Source organism: Danio rerio, chromosome 16, assembly GCF_052040795.2.
Source record: "Danio rerio strain M-AB ecotype USA chromosome 16, GRCz13ab, whole genome shotgun sequence".
Classification (NCBI taxonomy): domain Eukaryota; kingdom Metazoa; phylum Chordata; class Actinopteri; order Cypriniformes; family Danionidae; genus Danio; species Danio rerio.
In genome coordinates, this window is record NC_141036.1 from 2977045 (window position 1) to 3000000 (window position 22956).

General features: G+C 39.3%; 1 protein-coding gene across 4 annotated transcripts in view; it reads right to left on the reverse strand.

The window, feature by feature from the left end:
• Positions 1-232: 232 nt before the first annotated feature.
• Positions 233-22956, reverse strand: part of tgfb2 (transforming growth factor, beta 2) — a 68891-nt gene continuing 46167 nt past the window's right edge. The window contains exons 2-8 of one of the 4 annotated variants that reach the window (XR_015510295.1): positions 22412-22575; positions 16823-16955; positions 14883-14993; positions 11034-11202; positions 6751-6904; positions 3934-5006; positions 233-3731 (exon numbers count right to left, since the gene is read on the reverse strand). Coding sequence is in view for 1 of the 4 variants with exons in the window: in NM_194385.1 (NP_919366.1) it covers positions 4848-5006; positions 6751-6904; positions 11034-11202; positions 14883-14993; positions 16823-16955; positions 22412-22575 (890 nt within the window). In the remaining 3 variants the exon portion in view is untranslated. 4 annotated transcript variants of the gene reach the window in all.

Here is a 22956-nt window from a genome sequence, read left to right on the forward strand (position 1 = left end):
AAATCTGCAGCAACTGTGTGATGCTATCATCTCAATATGGAGCAAAATCTTTTGAGGAATGTTTCCAGTACCTTGTTGAATCTATGACAGGAAGGATTAAGGCCGTTCTTAATCAAAAAGGGGTCCAACACAATACTAGTAAGGTGTACCTAATAAAGTGGCCGGTGAGTGTTTATGTCTGTACTGTTGCACATATACTGTTATCATTCAAAGGAAACACTCACCATTCCTGTTCACTTAAATAATTTATTTACCACTAGAGCACCACAACAGTAATGTGTTACAATACATCATAGTGGGTCAACAATATCGACATCATCATCATCATCATCATAGACAACAACAATAAACAGCTGTAGCGTGACAATGCTGGTTTCTCCTTCCACTTCCTGTGTCTGGGACTCTCATCCTAATACAAACAAGTGTCACCTTTAAAAGAATCCTGGGCATGAATGGATGCTGCCCCTTTTAACGGATAGTTTGTCTTGAATACCGGTTATGACGAGGACTGGTTTAAAGGGGAAGCTCCACCTCACATCATAAACTCATGTCATGTGGATGAAGCTATGACTACAAATGAAAATAAAACAAACAAAAGCTACAAATAAAAAAAAAAGTAGAAATATAATAATCAGTGCAATTCTTTGTAACAAAGGATCACTTTCTCTGAGAGAAAACAAGATCACAAATTCAGGAAGACGCTTCGAGATGTGTGGACTTCTGGATTAACGTTTTTATTTCTTCATTCTGTGTTAGAGGTTATACACGTCAGCATTCGCCGCAGCTTCTGCAGGGCATTTATAAAGCTGGCATCTACACTAAACCGTTTCTCACTTGCGCAACCTGACAATCTGTTCACATTCACATCCTTTCTCTGACGTTACTGACACACTCTTCTCACATCAATAGCTGCGTTTACATGCACGTTGACTTTAGCTATGTTTCCATCCGAAGGTGCAAATTAAATTTATGCACAAAACTTGAATTTCGCATAAAAGACGTGCTAATTCCATCCAATGAGTCAAAGAGAACAAAATCGTCACTTCCTTATTAACTGGCGCCAAATATCAACAATAAAAACGTAATTTGCTGCGGTAGAAGCTGCGTCAATCTTTTCTTTATTTAATAAATGGCTTGCGCCTCAGAAGGCGATGCTGACAAGCAATGAGCACGTGGTAGTGTTTAAAGATACACAGTTAACAATTCTGGAGGTAATTAATAATATAATAACTCTAATACTGAAACGGTTCAGGCGTTTTAGGATGACCATAACAACAGTTCATATGCTTTACAGTGTGCTCAGCCTGCTGGTTTATCCATTCACACACATTTTTATCATCACATGATCTCTTATAACAAAATGACATGATCTTTTTTTAATGCGCATGTAACCCCGCCGATCCGACAACCCGCTTCGAGCTGATATCGAACCGGCGTCCTTCCGCATGGGAGTCGGTTGCTCCAACAAGGAGGCTAAAGACCTTGGCCTCTAGTGTTTGTTGCTAGAGCACCTTCAGAGGAGTGAGGTTTACCTGCACAGCACTTTACTAGCTGGCCTCCGTTACACACACACTGGAATTTGTTCGGTAAAAGTGTTTCCATCGTAGTTTATACACATTTTTTCTTATCGAATAAAAAGTTTATCCTACTCGGTTGTTTTTTATGTGCATTTCCAAAATGCGGAGATTGGAAAAATAACTACTGACGTCGACTCGACTAAATTGACGTCAACTACATTTCGGATTGGAGTGGTGTGGATCTGAAATACTCAATCAGTGGGTAAACAAGTATGCAGGTTATTGTTTGAATCTGGTTTTAATGTACCTCTCACACTGCTGTATGCTTGCATGTTTTATGACATCAGATTGTATGTAGGTTTATTTACGTTTCATCTTAAGAACGGATCAGTGATTGGATTTACTAAACGTTGCCTCAGCAAACATTTTCACCAATCGGTAAAGCATGTAAATGGCTCAAATAGAAAAAAAAACTCGCTCGGGCTCACTTGGGTTTCCTCCGCGTGCTCCGGTTTCCCCCATAGTCCAAAATTAAATTGTCTGTAGTGTATATGTGTGAATGAAACTGCGATCCTCGATTGGTCTCACACAGTCAAGTGATGCGATTTCGCAGGTCAAAGTTCACCAAGCTTGAACTTTGCATGGCAGCAACCTGCAGAACATGACGCATAACCCTACATTTCCGGTCTGACGCATTTGTGTGCATATAAATGGAAGTCTATGGGAGGAAAAGCCCAGTGTGACCACAGCTTAAGTGTGTATAGATGTTTCCCAGTGATGGGTTGCAGCTGGAAGGGCATCTGCTGCGTAAAACATATGCTGGATAAGTTGGCGTTTCATTCCATTGTGGCGACCCCAGATTAATAAAGCCGAAAAGAAAATGAATGAGATTTCAAAAGTTACGAAAAGCCGTGAGCTAGTGTTGACTTGTCATGTTCATATTGATGTCATATCCAGCAGATTTCAGTTTTAACCTGATATTTTTGCAGTTTTTGAGTGAATGTGTGTGATTGCTTTACAACTTATTTGTGGCAATCAATAACATAACAGCGACCAATCTGAGAGATGTGAGCTTTTTAACTTCAATAAAAGTAATGCGTTTAAATTACTAGCAAATATACAGCTGAAGTCAGAATTATTCGCCCCCCTGATTATTTTTTCCCACAATTTCTGTTTAACGGAGAGATGTTTCCTGAGTCTGGTTCCCTCAAGGTTTTTTTTCTTCACTCCCATCAGGTGAATTTTTTTTTCCCTCTCCGCTGTCACCACTGCCTCGCATTGTTCAGGATTGGTAGAGCTACGCATCGATGAATTGGCTCTTCAGTGTTTGAACTCTCAGTAATGATTAAATCACACTGAACTGAGCTAAACTGAACTGAACTGAACTTAAACACTAAAACCTGAACCACACTGTTCCAGTTACTATGACCATTTATGTGAAGCTGCTTTGACACAATCTACATTGTAAAAGCGCTATACAAATAAAGCTGAATTGAATTGAATGTTTTCAACACATTTCTAATCAAAATTGTTTTAACTGATTTATTTATCTTTGATCCATGATGACAGTACACAATATTAGACTAGATATTATTCAAGATACTAGTATTCAGCTTAAAGTGACATTTAAAGGCTTAACTAGGCTAATTAGGATAACTAGGCAGGTTATGGTAATTAGGCAAGTTATTGTATAATTATGGTTTGTTCTGTAGACTATTGAAAAAAATAGCTTAATGGGCCTAATAATATTGTCCTTAAAATGGCTTTTAAAAAAAATTAAAACTGCTTTTATTCTAGCCGAAATAAAACAAATAAGACTTTTTCCAGAAGAAAAAATATTATAGGAAATACTGTGAAAATGTCCTTTTTATGTTTAACATCATTTGGGAAATATTTAAAAAAAAGAATAAAAATAAATAAATCAAAAGGGGGCGAATAATTCTGACTTGTAAACTGTACATTGCAAGCTCAGTTTTGTGTGCGAAAACACAACTAATATCAAACACACATCACATTCTTGATGAACACTTGCATAAACATCTTCTATCATCACCTTTCTGTTTCAAATCGACTATCATCATGGCAGAGCAAAGATCATCTTGATGTAGACTGCAAAAATGCTTTTCTCATTTAGATTTTTTGTCTTGTTTCAAGTCCAAATATCTAAAAACTCTTAAATCAAGGAGCATTTTTTAGACAAGCAAAACATATAGTCTTGTTTTGAGAAATAATATGCCAAGATTAAGTGAGTCTTTCCTTAAAACAAGCAAAAATCTGCCAATGGGGTAAGCAAAATATTCTTGTTTTTCCTTTTGACATAAGCTTATTTTGTTTACCCCATTGGCAGATTTTTTTGCTTGTTTTAAGGAAAAATGCACTTAATATTAGCATATTATTTCTCAAAACTAGACTATACGTTTTGCTTGTCTTGAGAATTCTTCTTAATTTGAGAATTTTTAGATAATTGCACTCAAAACAAGACCAAAAATCTAAGTAAGAAATGCATTTTTTGCAGTGTAGACTTGTTTACATCTACATATTCAGCTTACCAGCACAGGCATATGGTGGAAACTTTTTTTTTTGCAGCCACGAAAACGCAAGACTGTACATTGTGCAATGTTTTCACTTGCCAGGCACTCGCGAATGCAGCTGAGTGAGTGGAGAATGTTTCTGACCTAAATGATTGGAACAAAATGTCTTTGGCTGCTACAAACAACATAGCATTTTTCTCTTGGCGTTTTTAACACCATGCAAGGTGGCTAAATGATGTCTTGCTTTACCTTTCCTATTCATCTCCTGTTGCCAACTCTAGCCCCAGTTTATCTGTGCCAAACTTACGAGTTCATTTGCGACAACTACAAACATTTGCAAGAAGTATCCAGGTCTTCACCATGTCTGGTGAACAATAACATGGGTTTTAAATATTACCAAATAGTCAAACAAACAATATCTGAATTATTAATGGAAACAAAATCAACATCAATGACAATAAAAAAACAGAAAGAAGTGTTTGTTCGAAATAAATGGAACAAGGGATGTTCTCCTCCGCTTGCTTCACATATAGACACCTATTACGTACTTCCAGTGTTTGCCAAACTCACATCCATAGAGTGATGAGTGGGTGATGTGACGCATGCCGACAGGGTCGATTCCAGCACAAAGTTCACACGCATCCTTCAGACGTGTGCTTTTACATCTCAGCTAGGGTACTATCCTGTAGGAATTACTGGTACCTCGACGGCCTGCCCAGCATGTTCGTGATTGGGTTTAAGTTATTGTGTTTGTCAGTCTGAATGCGTGGACGTCATGGAAGTGGAGTTAGATCGCTTCCTAGCTGCACTTGCAAGACTTGACAATCATGTTGGAGAGCTGCTCGATTTTGGGGGTCTTGCCGATGTAGTAGAGGATTGTGAGGGGTTCCAGATCCTGAGACACGCAGCAGGGAGATGCAGATGCTTCTGGATTAATAGTGTTGTAAAGGCCAAGGATCTGAAACAGGGGAGGGGAAGGCTATTATATAATGCATTTACTGTGATAAAAGTATAGCTTTACTGCAGTACAGCGCATCCGGAGAGTATTGATAGCGCTTCACTTTTTCCACATTTGTTTATGTTAGAGCCTTAGTACAAGTGGATTAAATTCAATGATTTCCTCAACATTCTACACACAATCCCCCATAATGACAATGTGAACAAAAAGTTTTTGAAATTGCTGCAAATTTATTACAAATAAAAAGCTGTAAAATCACATGTACATCAGTATTCACAGCCTTTGACGTGAAGCTCTAAATTGAGCTCAGGTACATTCTGTTTCCACTGATCATTCTTGAGATGTTTCAGCAGCTTCATTGGAGTTCACCTGTGCTCAATTCAGCTGATTGGACATGATCTGAAAATGCTACACATGTCTATATAAGTCCCCAGGGTTGACAGTGCATGTCAAAGCACAAACCAAGCATGAAGACAAATGAACTGTCTGTAGACCTCCGAGACAGGATTGTCTCCAGGCACAAGGCTGGGGAAGGTTACAGAAACATTTTTGCTGCTCTGAAAGTTCCAATGAGCACAGCGGCCTCCATCATCCGGAAGAGGAAGAGGTTTGGAACCACCAGGACTCTAAGGCTGAGACTCTAAGGCCATCTAAGCTGAGTGATCGGAGGAGAAGGGCCACAATCAGGGAGGTGATCAATAACCCGATGGTCACTCTGTCTGAGCTCCAGCGTTTTTCAGCGAAGAGAGGAGAACCTTACAGAAGGACAACCATCTGTGCAGCAATCCACCAATCAGGCCTGTGTGGTATAGTGGCCAGACGGAAGACACTCCCTGCCTGTAATTAGCCAAAAGGCATCTGAAGGACTCCCAGACCATAACAAACAAAATTCTCTGGTCTGATGAGACTCAAATTGAACTCTTTGGAGTGAATGCCAGGCGTTACGTTTGGAGAAAAGCAGGCAGAGCTCATCAGCAGGCTAACAGCATCCCTACGGTGAAGCATGGTGGTGGCAGCATCATGCTGTGGGGATGTGTTTCAGCAGCAGGAACTGGAAGACTAGTCAGGATAGAGGGAAAGATGAATGCAGCAGTGTACAGAGACATCCTGAATAAAGACCTGTTTCACAGTGCTCTTGACCTCAGACTGGGGCGACGGTTCATCTTCCAGCAGGAAAATGACCCAAAGCACACTGCCAAAATATCAATGGAGTGGCTTCACAACAACTCAGGAAATGTCCTTGAGTGGCCCAGCCAGAGCCCAGACCCAAATCCTATTAAACATCTCTGGAGAGATCTGAAAATGGCTGTACACCGTCGCTTCCCATCCAACCTGATAGAGCCTGAGAGGTACTGCAAAGAGGAATGTGCGGAAATTCCCAAAGACAGGTGTGCCAAGCTTGTGGCATCATATTCAGAAAGACTTGAGGCTGTAATCACTGACAAAGTTCCATCAATAAAGTATTGAGCAAAGGCTGTGAATACTGATGTACATGTGATTTTACAGCTTATTTACTTGTAATCAATTTGCAACAATTTCAAAAACTCTGTATTCACTCTGAATGTTGAGGAAATCAATGAATTTAATCCATTTTGGAATAAGGCTGTGATATAAAAAAATGTGGAAAAAGGGAAGCGCTATCAAGACTCTGTATGCAGGATCATAGCAGCATGATCAAACCAGGCACAAAGGAAAACTAACAAATGGATTTGGTGTGGTTGTAGAAATCCTCCTGAATTCTTACATTGCTGTGTTGGGTGTCTGCGCTCCACAGATACGGACAGGCTCCTGCACAGAAGTTGGCGTTATACCCTTTGGGTTCATGGATCCACCTCCAACCCAGATCCTTCTTGAAGTCGATGTAGAGCGAGCGTAAACAGCAGTTGTCCTGCACATTCCTACGGGATGAAGGGAGACTGATGTTCAATATAATGGACTATGAAGAATAGGTACACTTTTAAGCTCGTCAATCAATAATATATGGAAAATAGGAAATAAAAACACTCCAATAAACAGCATTGTTTTGGTAAATGTAGGTATGCAAATGCTAAAACTGCTTTAATGCAATAACAATAATAAATAATAACGTAAAACAATAATAAATAAAAGTTATTATTGAGAATTTACAGCAGATCAGATGTTTTTAATGAAGATCTAACCCCTTTAGAAGAAGCCTACTAATGAATGTCAGTGCTAGTGTATACCACCAGAAATCATTGTGCCTTATGAGTGACAATAGACCGATTTCAAGCAGCCGCCATTTTAAAAGTGTAATCTGCGGTGGGAAGAAACCTGGAAGTAACGCCTGGAGACACAGGAATGTTGTGTAACTGGCTGTATATCTTATCAGCGAAGAGAAAGCGACACTAATTTATCATTTTACCACCTTCGGAGTTTACATTTACATTTAGTCATTTAGCAGACGCTTTTATCCAAAGCGACTTACAAATGAGGACAAGGAAGCAATTTACACAACTAAGAGCAACAATGAATAAGTGCTATAAGCAAGTTTCAGGTCTGTAAAGTCTAAGAAGGGAAGTATTAGTAGTATTAGTATTTTTTTTTTTTTTGTACAATTAGTGTGATATTCAGAGAGGCAATTACAGATTAGGAAGTGTAGTGGAGACTAAATAGTTGAGTTTTTAGTCCTTTCTTGAAAGTAGCGAGTGACTCTGCTGTTCTGATGCAGTTAGGGAGTTCATTCCACCAACTGGGCAGATTGAGCGTGAGCGTTCGCGAAAGTGATTTTTTTCCCCCTTTGGGATGGAACCACGAGGCGACGTTCATTCACAGAACGCAAGTTTCTGGAGGGCACATAGATCTGCAGAAGCGAGAGCAGATACGAAGGAGCAAAGCCAGAAGTCACTTTGTAGGCAAACATCAGAGCTTTGAATTTGATGCGAGCAGCAACTGGCAGCCAGTGCAAACGGAGTAGCAGCGGAGTGACATGTGCTCGTTTAGGTTCATTGAAGACCACTCGTGCTGCTGCATTCTGGAGCAGCTGAAGAGGCTTGATAGAGTTAGCTGGAAGCCCAGCTAGTAGAGAGTTGCAGTAATCCAGTTTGGAGAGAACAAGAGCTTGAACAAGGAGTTGAGCTGCATGTTCAGATAAGAAGGGTCGGATCTTTCTGATGTTATAGAGTGCGAATCTGCACGATCGAGCAGTTCTAGAGATGTGGTCAGAGAAGTTTAGTTGGTCATCAATCGTTACTCCAAGGCTTTTCACCATTTTGGATGCAGTAATGGTTGCCCCGTCCATCCAGTTACCCGATGGTCTGAATGGATAGTAAAAATAAAAAAGGGATATCAGGGCTCATTTTCAGATTAGAGAAATGGCACTAGTTGGTTGTTGCTAGGTCGGATATGGTTGTGGCCGGAAGCTAACGAGAATTATTTATATTATTTGTTAAATTTCCCATTTATTGTATTTCATTAACGTCACAGCAACGTAAAACAGTAGTTGTACCGAGTATTATTTATGCTATCTAAAAAAAAAAAAAAAAAAAGACAGAAAACAGGAAATTACGGTTCACAGCTGTGATGTGTCTCACAGTACAAGAAAAAGAGATGAGTCTTTTGAGACGTCCCACCCAAAACGTCTATTCCAATAGCAAATTTGTCAACACAGGAAAGAAAATTGCTCTTTCAAGTGTCTTAAGATGCTGAATTCCGTCCAGCGCTACTAATCAGATCAGATTGTTCTTTACCACCAAACAACACTTCTTTTTTTTTACGATTTTGGAAAGAAAAGTCTGATAGTTTCTCAGCTTGTTAATGCTGGATGTTACCATGGGAGTTTAACGTCAGGAAGTATAAAATTAACAGCACATTGGGTATAATGCGAGCGCAAACGTGATCGTGACAGCAGCGAGAGAGAATACAGATGATTTGTGTTAAAAGACAATCCAGCCACATTTAGCTTTAATCCAACAGTGAAAAGTTTTCCAGTTCATTGATTAAGTTCAGTCTGCTTTGATAGGTGGTCCCCTCTTTGATATGCGGCCCACCGATTGCATAATGCTGGACTGAAGTCTGGCGGTTTTTAACTGCTGACAGATGAGGATCTATAGAGAACACAGAAGTGCAGTGGTGTTGCTTTTCAGATGCGCACTGTGTTAAAATAACTACCTGTCCTTTTCCTTTTACCTACTCATTATTAGTAGTCGTAGTATTAATACCAAGGGCATTATTCTGGTTCTAGTAGTTGGAGTTGTTGTAATAATATTAGTAGTTGTAGTAGCCATTGTAGTAGTAGTAGTTGTGGTAGTGATTGTTATAGTTGTTGTAGTAGTATTAGTAGTAGTGGTTTTGGTAGTGGTAGTAATAGTAGTAGTTGTAGTGGTAGTAATTGTAAAAGTAGTAGTTGTTGTTTTTGTTGTAGTAGAAGTAGTAGTTTTTGTTTTTGTAGTGGTAGGAATAGTTATTATAGTTGTAGTATTAGTTATAGTAGTAGTAGTAGTTGTTGTTGTTGTAGTAGTAGTTGTTGTTGTTGTAGTAGTAGTAGTAGTTGTAGTAGTAGTTGATGTTGTAGTAGTAGTAGTAGTAGTTGTAGTAGTAGTTGTTGCTTTTGTAGTAGTAGTAGTTGTAACAGTAGTTTTTGTTGTTGTAGTAGTAGTAGTTTTAGTAGTAGTAGTTGTTATAGTAGTGATAGTAGTAGTTGAAGTAGTAGTTGAAGTAGTAGTTGTAGTAGTAGTAGTTGTTGTTGTACGAGTAGTATTTGTTGTAGTAGTAGTAGTTTTAGTAGTAGTTGTAGTAGTAGTTGTTGTTGTTGTTGTTGTAGTAGTAGTTGTTGTTGTTTTTGTTGTTGTTGTTGTTGTTGTAGTTGTAGTAGTTGTTTTACAAGTAGTATTTGTTGTAGTAGTAGTAGTTTTAGTAGTAGTATTAGTAGTAGTAGTTGTTGTTGTTGTTGTAGTTGTTGTAGTAGTGATAGTAGTAGTTGAAGTAGTAGTTGTAGTAGTAGTTGTTGCTTTTGTAGTAGTAGTAGTTGTAACAGTAGTTGTTGTTGTTGTAGTAGTAGTAGTTTTAGTAGTAGTATTAGTAGTAGTAGTAGTTGTTGTTGTTGTTGTTGTTGTAGTTGTTGTAGTAGTGATAGTAGTAGTTGAAGTAGTAGTTGTAGTAGTAGTTGTTGCTTTTGTAGTAGTAGTAGTTGTAACAGTAGTTGTTGTTGTTGTTGTAGTAGTAGTAGTTTTAGTAGTAGTAGTTGTTATAGTAGTGATAGTAGTAGTTGAAGTAGTAGTTGTAGTAGTAGTAGTTGTTGTTGTACGAGTAGTATTTGTTGTAGTAGTAGTAGTTTTAGTAGTAGATGTAGTGGTTGTTGTTGTTGTAGTAGTAGTTGTTGTTTTTGTTGTTGTTGTTGTAGTTGTAGTAGTATTAGTTGTTTTACAAGTAATATTTGTTGTAGTAGTAGTAGTTTTAGTAGTAGTATTAGTAGTAGTTGTTGTTGTTGTTGTTGTAGTTGTTGTAGTAGTGATAGTAGTAGTTGAAGTAGTAGTTGTAGTAGTAGTAGTTGTTGTACAAGTAGTATTTGTTGTAGTAGTAGTAGTTTTAGTAGTAGTTTTAGTAGTAGTAGTAGTAGTTTTGGTAGTTGTAGTAGTTGTAGTAGTAGTAGTAGTAGTAGTTGTTGCAGTAGTTTCTTTTTAACTGTAATTATTACTATCATTAATATTATTTGTCATTCGCCATCACTGATTGGTTTTGTTCTATTATTTTATTCAATCTGTCTATTTATATTTATATATATATATATATATATATATATATATATATATATATATATATATATATATATATATATATATATATATATATATATATATATGGCTGTACCTGACTGCTGTTTTTTTTCTGCAACTTGTTTTTCCTTTGTTTCCCTTGTATTTGATTCCATGTCATTTGTGTACCTCTCATGGGTTTAATAAAATAAAATGAAAAAAATTATATAGTATATGTGTATATATATATATAAAACAATAAAAATAAATAAATAAAACAATTAAAAAGTGTCTCCTACAACCAAAAAAAAAGTACCTGGAGCAGAAAGCAGTATCCAGGGCTCGCTTCTGTCTGTGGCTCTTATGCTGCGACTCCAGACGGTATGATGGCAGCAGCATCAGCAGCAAATGTGGAGACTGACCGCTGTGGCGGCGCTTTTTAAACATCTTCAGATCCCCTCCATTCACAAAGCTGTCGTCTATACCTGCGAATGGGTAGAAACTTTGTTTTAGGCTCCATCTTTTACCAGCAAACCATACAGAGAGCATTGCTACTGTACATCAAACACAGCTTGACGCAGCAGTATTATTCAGCCGTAAAAGCGCCTTAAATGATTAGCAACTCTATTGTCATGTAATGTTTTGGGTTCATTCATTCATTCATTTTCTTTTCAGCTTAGTCCCTTTATTAATCTGGGATCGCCACAGCGGAATAAACCGCCAACTTATCCAGCATATGTTTTGCGCAGCGGACTCTCTTTCAGCCACAACATATCACTGGGAAACATTCATACACACTCATTCACACACAACAGCCAATTTACCGCATGTATTTGGATTGTGAGGGAAACCAAAGCACCCAGAGGAAACCCACACCAACACTGGGAGAAACCCCGTGCCAACTGACCCAGCCGGGGCTCGAACCAGGTACCTTCTTGCTCTGAGGCGATTGTGCTAACCACTGCGCCACTGCGCCGCCCAATCTTTTGGTTTAATATAATTAAATAATTAATTTATTATTCAAATCATATGCTAAAAGAGAAAAATCAACGTGTCCAGCAAACCTTTTTAATAAAAATAATGTTATTTTAGTAATCAACGATTACGAAGTGCCATGACCCACAGTGCCTGCATTGCGCATAGTCATGCAGTTATACTCATGCATGCTGTTTGTTTTGCTCTACAATAACACTTCTGAAACACTAGCTGGCAGAAGGTTATGTTATGTTCCTCTGTAATGAGTTTCTTCAATGGTGTTTTGTTTATGCTTAACGCTACCTTAATGTACAGGTAGCTAAAACTCACTCATTCTGAGGCGGGAACCGGCAGACTTTAGTCATGAGGCAAAACATCTAGAGCTACTTTACGAGACTCAACACATGGTCACCTTGGAGTTTTGAGATATTAGGCTTTAAAGTTTTTGCATTCCACAGCAAAGTAACATTTGTTTTTTAAATAAGTGCGGTTTATTCATAAACTAATTTCGAGAGGATCACGTGCTTATAATCAACACGGCTGGCTCCTTATTAGCTCCGTAATCAGCCTTATTAGATGATTACGGAAGCATCATAAATAAGAGTTTTTCACTCCAGTTATCTTCGTCTTGAAGCTCCCCCCTTTCCACCCCTTCCTCCTCCCCCTTTTTCTGATCAGGCGACACGGTGGCCCAGTGGCTAGCACTGTTGCCTCACAGCAAGAACACTGCCGGTCCAACCTTTCTGGCCAGTCAGTGTTTCTGTGTGGAGTTTGCATGTTCTCCCCGTGTTCGCGTGGGTTTCCCCCGGGTTCCCTGGTTTCCTTCCACCGTCCAAAAACATAAACCATAGCCAATCGACTAAAACAAATTATTATCCAATTTAACCTTAGTTTACACTTCTCACGGTGACAAGCAGGGGAGTTCTCGAGACCTACCTGACCTCGAATTCCCCTCTCGCCCTTTTAACGGGAGGGAGCCCCGGGCTCGAGGATATTACGAGCTCAGGGCTCTCTCCCGGGACAGCATGCCAAATACGCTTTATTGATTATCAGCTAAGTGTGAACTCTTGAAAAAGTCTTAAAATGTAAACAACTTATGAAAAACATCCCATAATGTAAATAAGTTGTCATTCAATAACTCAATTTAGACAAAAATGTCAGATAGCACCTTATAATTTTAAGGTGACGACTTGTAAACACTTGCCCAATCAGGCTCTCGGCCCCGCCCACACTCGACACAGATACCAAGCCGACCAATCACAGAGCTTGTGCTTTGCGTTGTTGCGATCTGTAGTTACGTTTTATGAGAGGTGCGCGTAAGCCATGGTATGGTGAGGGCTATGTGACCACAGGAAGGCTGCGCCAGACCATACGCTTACACTTGACTTAAGTATAAATATACCGTAAATCAGTATCAACTCTCGTCATTTAAAGGGCCATGAAAGCCCCTCGTTTCAGCAGGGTGTTTTTTTACACCTCTACTTTGGAAAAAGTCAGAAAAGTGGGCGTGTCCAGCTCTGTTTAGGGGGGAGTGTCAGAGGAAGAAAAGAGGGATGGTGTGGGAGTGTCTATTTGGGCGCGCTGAATTTCAGAGTCAAAACACACAACCACAGCAGACAATGTGACTGTGTTTACATGGACATCTCTAGTCGAATTATTTGCCAAATTATTAAATAGTGGACTTTAACTGCAGTTTGGCTCTTTCATTCAGGGAATTCATTCATGTCCCTCCCGACAAACGTGATATTTGATTCGAGGATCTGCTCTAAGCGTGTATTTTTCATGCAATGTTTGATACCGCACGGCGAATGAGAGAAAAAAACTCAGCATTTCCCGGAAACTTAGATGCACACGGCAGGTAGTGTCAGAAAGCCGCGTGTGTTATTCCGGTCACAAAATCCAACACGAGGTTATAGTTTGATTGTAACTGTTAGTGCTAACTTGTTTACACTCGGTGCAATAGTTTGTTTGATACGAATAAAATACGAACTGAATAAACAAAGAGCACTGGTCGCTCACTTACCAAATCTGCAGAGACAGGACAATCACCAGCAACTAGAGCCGCGTCTTTATTAAGAGGAGACTACAAGCGAATCCGGATCTCAGCGTTTGCAGATGAGAACAGCTCTCAGGTAAACAATGTTCCTCCTTAGACACGTAAGTTATTGTTGTCGAGCGTCGCGTACACTGTTAATCCACACGTGTTGCCAACTGCGCTCTCACAGAGAGAAAATTAAAACAAAACTTAACTATAAAACTATAAAAGCAACACTTCACGCTTGTTTTGCCAACACAACGTGGCGTCTTTGCCGTCTAAACACTGTGACAGTAATGAATATTAATGAAGTTGCACAATAGAGCGCACTGATTGGTTTGAACCAAGCCTTACTCACGCATTAATGCAGCACACTGTAAGACGTAATAAGACTCACTCTGGCACAGACGTCCAGTCTGCATGCTGGAATACACGCTATTATCTCACGACCGTGACGCAGCTTCAAAAATCGTTTCAAACCGGACGTACGAATTTGCTTGAAATAACGCAAAAACAACCAATTTACACTTTTTAGTGAAATATAGGTGTCCTAATAGTGTTTTTAGCAGTGTGGGACACATATACAACTGTCAACAGCTCAAAACATGTGTTTTGGTGTGTCGTGACCCTTTAATGTTTTGGTTTAATAAAACTAATTAATTAATATAACACATTCATTCATCAAATAGTCGACTCAACGTGTCCAGCAAACATAAAGACTATTTACGCATTCTTTCAAAAGCAGACCCTGATTGAATCTAAAGGGTGGAGGCTTTGCTGAAGTTCAAATACAAGCTAGTTTTCATTTGTTGCGCATTTTCTGCTCACCACATAATTTCCACACCTCAGTGCATCATTTCAATGTTTTGATGACTTTAATATTATTGTAAAGTGTGACAAACAGACGTCATCTGGAATGCATAGCCGTGTCCCGTCTTTGGACTTTTCCAGCAACCTCTTGTTTACCTTTTGTGGAGTTGATTTGATTGGGCCTTAATCAGTATCAATCCTTTCGGAATGAACCCAAAACGTATCTATAAATCAAATCTGACTCTGTGAAGCAACAAAAACATGCATTTCTCTTCTCCTTTTCTCTAACGCACACTCACACACACACACACATATAAACTGACTCGAACCCCCACCCAAAGCCACCTGCAAAGCGCGTCTCCAGCTCCTCGCTCTTGTTGGGGATGATGTAATTATTTGACGGCACAAATGTGCAGCAGGGACAGTGCAGGCTGATCTTGAATCCTTTGTTTCTGTCTGGTGGGAGAGAAAGACAGCGAAAAACATAAGAAAAAAACAGCTCATGCACGGCAAGGTCAGATAATCTACAGCAGATAAATGAGCTCATCTCTGGAGCGAGAGATCTGAGATCACTCCCATGATCCCTCAGGAGTCGCCGAGCGTCACAGATTCATCTCGTATCTTGATGGAGAACTGCTGCGCTCCAGCTCTTATAAGCTCATCTGTGATGCATGATGACGATCTCCTGCGATTCTCGTCCAAGCCAACAACGGTACACTTAAATTGATGCGAGTAGGCATCACTGACTACATGGACAACAGGAGTCAAATGATTTACCGTAATCTGAATAAGACAGTAATCCGTATTAAGATGTTGACATGAGTTCCTTTTAAGTTCCTGTTTTACATGATCTATAGTATACACAATTAGCTCCATAAATATCGGGACATCAACACAATTCTGACATTTTTGACTCTATACACCAAGACAACGGATTTGAAATGAAGTGAAGACTGTCAGCTTTAATTTGAGTGTTTCACTAAATAAGTATCAGTATCACTAAATAAATAACTTTACATGGTAACCAATACGATTTAGACAATGCTCTGATATAAAACTAACTTTACCTCAATCCCACTATATATGCGGGCTCTATTTTGACGGTCCATGCGCAAAGCGCAGGGCGCAAATGCTTTCAGGGCATGTCAGGACGCGTTTTTGCTAATTTAAGGACGGGAAGTCTGCCTTGCGCTTCGGCACATGGTCTAAAAGGGTTGAGTTTATTCTCTTAATGAGTTATAGGTGTGTTTTAAGAATAAACCAATTAGAGTCTCATCTCCCATTCCCTTTAAGAGTCAGCTGCGTCGCGCCAAGAGCGCATTCGCTATTTACAGGACGCAAAGTAAGTCTAAGTGGAAAAAATGAGCATTTCACAAGCAAACAGTTAACAGAAAACAGTTAAACAGAGCATCTACTGCGTGAGAATGAGAGATAATGGATCTACTTTCACTTTCGCTCTTGGATAGGGAAACCTTTACGCACAGACATCAATTAGTCTATAAATAAATACTTTTGTGTGTTAAGAGCAAATATTCGTTTCAAAACTATTTCTAAATTCAGTTCTAATTTCCAGCAAACGAATAAATGAACAATAATGACAAAATGAGCCAAAAACCTGAGTTATATCATAAAACACATGCTGTGCCCCATATGGTCTAAAACCTGACAGGTGGGCAAATCTAAGCTTGTTTTTAATAAAACAAATATAAATATGGATATAATAAATAATACTGCTAATAATAATAACATTATACAAAAGCAAATTGTTTTGAATGAACTGAAAAAGCCTCCCGAGATGAAGAAGACATAAAAGCAGTGATTTTTCATATTTATGTAGGCTAGAAAATAATATGTTTTGTAATATTTTAATCCTTTATATTTATATCCTATATCTATTCTTATTATATCCTATATATATCCTTAATATTAATTTTTTTTCATATGTAAAGATATTTGCCTATTGCTCTCTTGTGTGTATTAAGCAGTGTGTAAGCGAGGCGCAACTCTGCGCTGGAGTTTAGACCGGGTTTGTTTTGGTCTAGTGAAAAATCTATTATAGTTTCTCAAAATAGCGACGCGCCAGTGGTCCGCCTCAGAACGCCTTCCTTTTTAGAACAGAACGCCTATGGACGCACATACGAGCGCTAATGCATTTGCTATTTAAACAGCGTAGCGCAACGCCTCAAAACCACTCTTGCGCCAAGCTGAAACTACCAAAAGACTATTGCATCACGCCTTGCGCCACACTGCGCCGGGTTTTATGATAGGGCCCTAAGAGTGTTTACCTCTGTGTAGCAGCCACTCGCTGACAGCCTCCGTCACGTCAAACGACAGCCATTCTCCCTCCGTCCGGGTGCGAACCACTTTGCTGTTGATGTATCGCTGTGTAGGTGACGTCAGGTCTTTATGCCCTAAAACCTGAAGACACATAAAGACACATCAGCAAACGTTGATGCAACCCAGGCTCATTACGAATATGTACCCAGGTCTACATTTCTGGGAACTGCGAAATATGTACCCAGAGCTACATCTGCTTGCAGTTTTACATATATATATATATATATATATATATACACACACACACACACACACATATATACATATATATATATATATATATATATATATATATATATATATATATATATATATATATACATACATACATATATATTTATTTATATGTATATATATATATTTATATATATATATATATATATATATATATATATATATATATATATATATATATATATATATATATATATATATATATGACTTATTTGTATATCTTTGCAATCTAAACATTAACTTATTTTTCATTTTAAATATATGATTTATATTTACATACTTAAATTAGAAATTGTATCGTCTTACTGCGCATTAGAGTAGGCTTTGTGTGTCAGAAAAGTGATTAAACTACAGCTGTCAACATTGGGATATAAAGATACGGGATACACCCCCAACAACCGTTACAGTGTGGGGAGGAAATTCGCTTTAAGTAATAGAATACATAACAAACATTTAAAAATGTAAAACAAAAGGTTTAGCCTATTAAAATTAATTTACTGATCACATCTGTGTTATCGTATGCGTTAAAAGTGTGTTCGTTTTTTTTACTTTAATTATTCAACGATTTTTCCACGTACCAATAGAAGGAAGCCTGCGTACATCTAGTGGTACCCGTACCACAGTTTGAGAACCACTGATCTAGAGGCCTTTGCCTTTCATATAAGCCACTTCTGACACCAAATGATCAACTAGAAGTCAAATAATTTGTGTTCCTAAAACTTGAATAGGCGACAAGACTTGTCAGGTAGTGTATAACAGTGGTTTGTTCTGTAGACAAATCGAAAACAATTATTACTCAAGGCGGATAATAATATTGACATTAAAATGATATTAAAAATCCTAGGAAGCTGCTTTTATTCTATCCGAAATTAAACATTTCTCCAGAAGAACAAACATTATACTGGAAATACTGTGAAAAACTCCTTGCTCTGCTAAACATCATTTGGGAAAATTTTGAGAAAGGAGAACAAATAATTTTGAATTTAAGTGTACCTCTGGGTACATATTTTGCAGTCTCCAGATACGTAGACCTGGGTACATATCCACAATAAGCCTATGTTGCGTTCATATGCCAGGGCTCAAAACAGCGGATCCCTTCCTCCCGCTGGAAGCTCCCTGATTGATTAGCCAGGTCTGGGAAATGCTTGGAGAGGCTGCGGTGGCGGAAACAGATGCTGGACAGGGTGCACTGTTATTCCTCTGTCCTCCGTGGCTGCGTGTTTATATTGGACGCCGCAGCTCCTAATGCCTAAAACACTGCAGCGGCTCAGCTTCCTTCCATCGGGCCGTGGAGGTGAACGTGGGATGGAGAGGCTCAGACGGAGGCCAGAATGGAGATACTAATTGAGGGATATTTTAACTGGAGCTGCAGGGGTCTGATGTGCACAAACTAGGCTGGTTTGGAATCAAGTTACGCAACTGTTGACATGGAGATACATCTCAAGCTGGGTGGGAATAAAGCTGTAAGGAACCCTTTTCACATTTCTGGATTTCCCAGAAGTTGTCATAGTTGGTAAACTCAGAGCGCAGTGAATGGGAGAGAACAACAAACCATTTATTTACAATCCTATTTGCTGAAATAATGAAAGAAACACTCCATGATGGTGTTATCAAGACTTTCAGAAGAAGGAAACAAATAGTGTGAGAATGATAACAGCAGCCAGAAGAGCGAATAATGGCAGATTTACTGTCCTGCTCCCATAGACGCTGTATTACAAACACCTCGCATAAGCTGCAAATTGTTTTTGTAATAACAAATATGATATAATACATACATAAATACATATAAATGTTCATATGTTTTTTTTTAATAATCAAGATATTCAAACCTTTCAAGGAATTAAGATGCTGGTGATCGTTATATGTATCATAACAGTCTTGTGAAAAGGGTCCATTGGTTTAACAGGAGAGTTGAGGTACTCCCATATAAAATCCAATATATGGTGCCAATTACATATATGACATACATGTTCATGTTTGGGTATCACAAATGAAGTAAAAAAACTGTAATTAAAACATCAATGTGCATGTCATATATGTAATTGGGATATAAACTCACCGGCCACTTTATTAGGTACAGCTGTCCAAATTCTCATTGATGCAACTTTCTATCCAGCCAATCACATGGCAGCAACTCAGTGCATTTAGGCACGTAGACATGGTCAAGACGATCTGCGGCAGTTCAAACCGAGCATCAGAATGGGGAAGAAAGTGGATTCAAGTGACTTTGAACGTGACATGGTTGATGGTGCCAGTTGGGCTGGTCTGAGTATTTCAGAAACTGCTGATCTACTGGGATTTTCATGCACAACCATCTCTAGGGTTTGCAGAGAATGATCAGAAAAAGAGGAAATATCCAGTGAGTGGCAGTTCTGTGAGTGCAAATGCCTTGTTGATGCCAGAGGTCAGAGGAGAATGGCCAGACTGGTTCCGGCTGATAGAAAAGGCAACAGTAACTCAAATAAGCACTCGATACAACCGAGCTTGAGGCGGATGGGCTACAGCAGCAGAAGACCACACTCCACAGTCACCAGATCTAAATCCAATAGAGCAGCTTTGGGACGTGGTGAAATGGGAGATTGGCATCATGGATGTGCAGCCAACAAATCTGCAGCAACTGCGTGTTGTTATCATGACAATAAGGAGCAAAATCTCTCAGGAATTTTTCCAGTACCTAGTTGAATCTCTGCCATGAAGGATTAAAGCAGTTCTGAAGGCAAAAGGGGCTCCAACCCGGTACTAGTAAGGTGTACCTAATAAAGTGGCCGGTGAGTGTACATAAACAGTCATGCTTAAAATTATTCATAACTCTGGGGCATGAATAATTTTGAGCTTGACTATATAATTTTATTTTCTATCTATCTATCTATCTATCTATCTATCTATCTATCTATCTATCTATCTATCTATCTATCTATCTATCTATCTATCTATCTATCTATCTATCTATCTATCTATTTATCCATCCATCCATCCATCCATCCATCTATGAGTTGTTTCACCGTTCTTATACAACCGGCACTATTTTGTTCATTCAGACTGGACTCAAAGTTATCATGAGGTCATGGTAACATTTTTAAGACATATTTAAACTATGTTTATGTAAGTTAAATTGACATAATGCTCATTAAATTCAATGTACAAAACAGCAACTGCTTTTTTTATAATTGTGGCGATTAGATTCACAGTTTGTGAATCACGCCTTTAGATTATCCAATGTAATACACTGATAAACTGACTTCTATTGCACTATATCATCACTACTGAAGTTGACTTTAATTATAATAACCGTACGAACCTGCCCAGAGCCAGCAGGATCATTAACATGAGTAATAAAAATGGAGCCGGATCAAGCTCTCCCTTCATTTTAAAACCTCCCTAACACATTCAGCATGTGAGTGTTAGCGGGACAGTGTTTACTGCACCTGTCATGACGGACCTGACACATGAACACAGAGGAGGGGAGCGAGGTTAAATGGAGAGGCAGGTGGGAGGCGGGGAGCGCAGACCTCGACAGCGCTGGGATTTTATTCAGCCCTCGAGACCCTCCGAACTCTAAATCACCAAACTGCATTCCACACTCACTTCTCTCCACACACACATAAAACCCCGCTGATCGATGGGCCGGAGCCCTACAGCACCCTTAAGATAAATAAACGAACATACGAGGAGAAGAGAGGTTAGAAAGTACATGTGTGGGCGCTTTCACACTGCTGCTTTACATCACTGTTTACTTCCCTCGCTTGGTGTCAGTGTTGGGCACGTCACATCAGAAAGTAGTTACTAGTAACATCTCACAAATAGTAACTGAATTAAGTAACGAATTACCAGGAAAAGCAACTATAAAATGCACATTAAATTAAATTGAAACACTAATTCACAGATGACATGAGATACTGTGTATTGCAGCAAGTTTCTTTTAACAAACATTCTAATCTTCATTCATGCTTTAATCTTGGTATAATGAAAGTAAATTGTTGTCATCACACTCTGCCACCTGGTTTATTAGCCAATCACTATCAGTTATGTGATTGTCCCATCCCTACACATACAGGCCAATTGTCATCACTTATGTGGTTGTCCTACCCCTAAACACACACATGCCAATCATAATCAGTTATGTGGTTGTCCGACCCCCACACACACCCAGGCTAATCATCATACGTTTGTTTTTGTCCCATCCCTACACACACACACACACACACACATAGGTCAATCATCATCAGTTATGTGGTTGCCCCACCCCTAAACACGCACATGCCAATCATCATCAGCTTATGTGGTTGCCCCATCCCTAAACACACACATGCCAATCATCATCAGTTATGTGGTTGCCCCATCCCTAAACACACACATGCCAATCATCATCAGTTATGTGGTTGTCCCACCCCTAAACACACACAGGCCAATCATAATCAGTTATGTGGTTGCCCCACCCCTAGACACACACATGCCAATCATCATCAGTTATGTGGTTGCCCCACCCCTAAACACACACATGCCAATCATAATCAGTTACGTGGTTGTCCGACCCCTACATACACCCAGGCCAATCATCATAAGTTTTTGTTGTCCCACCCCTACACACACATACCAATCATCATCAGTTATGTGGCTGCCCCACCCTTAAACACACAAATGCCAATCATCATCAGTTATGTGGTTGCCCCACCCCTAAACACACACAGGCCAATCATAATCAGTTATGTGGTTGTCCGACCCCTACACACACCCAGGCCAACCATCATACGTTTGTTGTTGTCCCATCCTTACACACACACACACACACACATAGGCCAATCATCATCAGTTTATGTGGTTGCCCCACCCCAAAACACACACATGCCAGTCATCATCAGTTATGTGGTTGTCCCACCCCTAAACACACACAAGCCAATCATCATCAGTTATGTGGTTGCCCCACCCCTAAACACACACAGGCCAATCATAATCAGTTACGTGGTTGTCCGACCCCTACACACACCCAGGCCAATCATCATAAGTATGTTGTTGTCCCACCCCTACACACACATGCCAATCATCATCAGTTATGTGGTTGCCCCACCCCTAAACACACACATGCCAATCATCTTCAGTTATGTGTTTGCCCCACCCCTAAACACACGCATGCCAATCATAATGAGTTATGTGGTTGTCCCACCCCTACACATACCCAGGCCAATCACTACACACACAAACCTTTTAAGATTCTCTTAGATAAGTCTTTGGTTCTGGATTAACTGGGCTTTGCAAATATGGCAGGCAAGTGAACAGACTTTCCTTAAAAGGGACTTTGGATTTACCTGGTAAAGCTCGATGCGCTGCTCAGAAACGCGGGCCTTTGGGTTTTGCAGCCTGAAAATCCTGAGCTCCGCCTTCACCAAGTTTGAGGCGTTCTTCTCCATGGAGCTCACGTCAAACATCAGCCTCCTGAAGTATGGGTAGTAATGTTGTGATAAGATGACATCTGAAACAAACAGAGGACAATGTTACTAACCCATGTTCGTCACAGTTTATTTTGAGGTACGATTCTCGCTATCAGCAAACCATTAACTGATTTTTGCCTTAATAAACTGCTGATTTGAATTAGATTGAATTAAATTTAATTAAAGGGATAGATCACCTTAACATGACAATTCTATCATTTTTACCACACCCTTTACTTGTTTCAAACCTTTATTAGTTTCTATCTTCTCTTAAACACATAAGAAAATACAAGCCGAAGACCTGTAACCATTGACTTTAACGGTATTTTTTTTCCTACAACGGTTTTCAGCATTCTTTAAATCATCTTCGTTTGCATTCAACATAAGAGACTAAGCCGAAAAGAAAAGGAATGAATGGACTA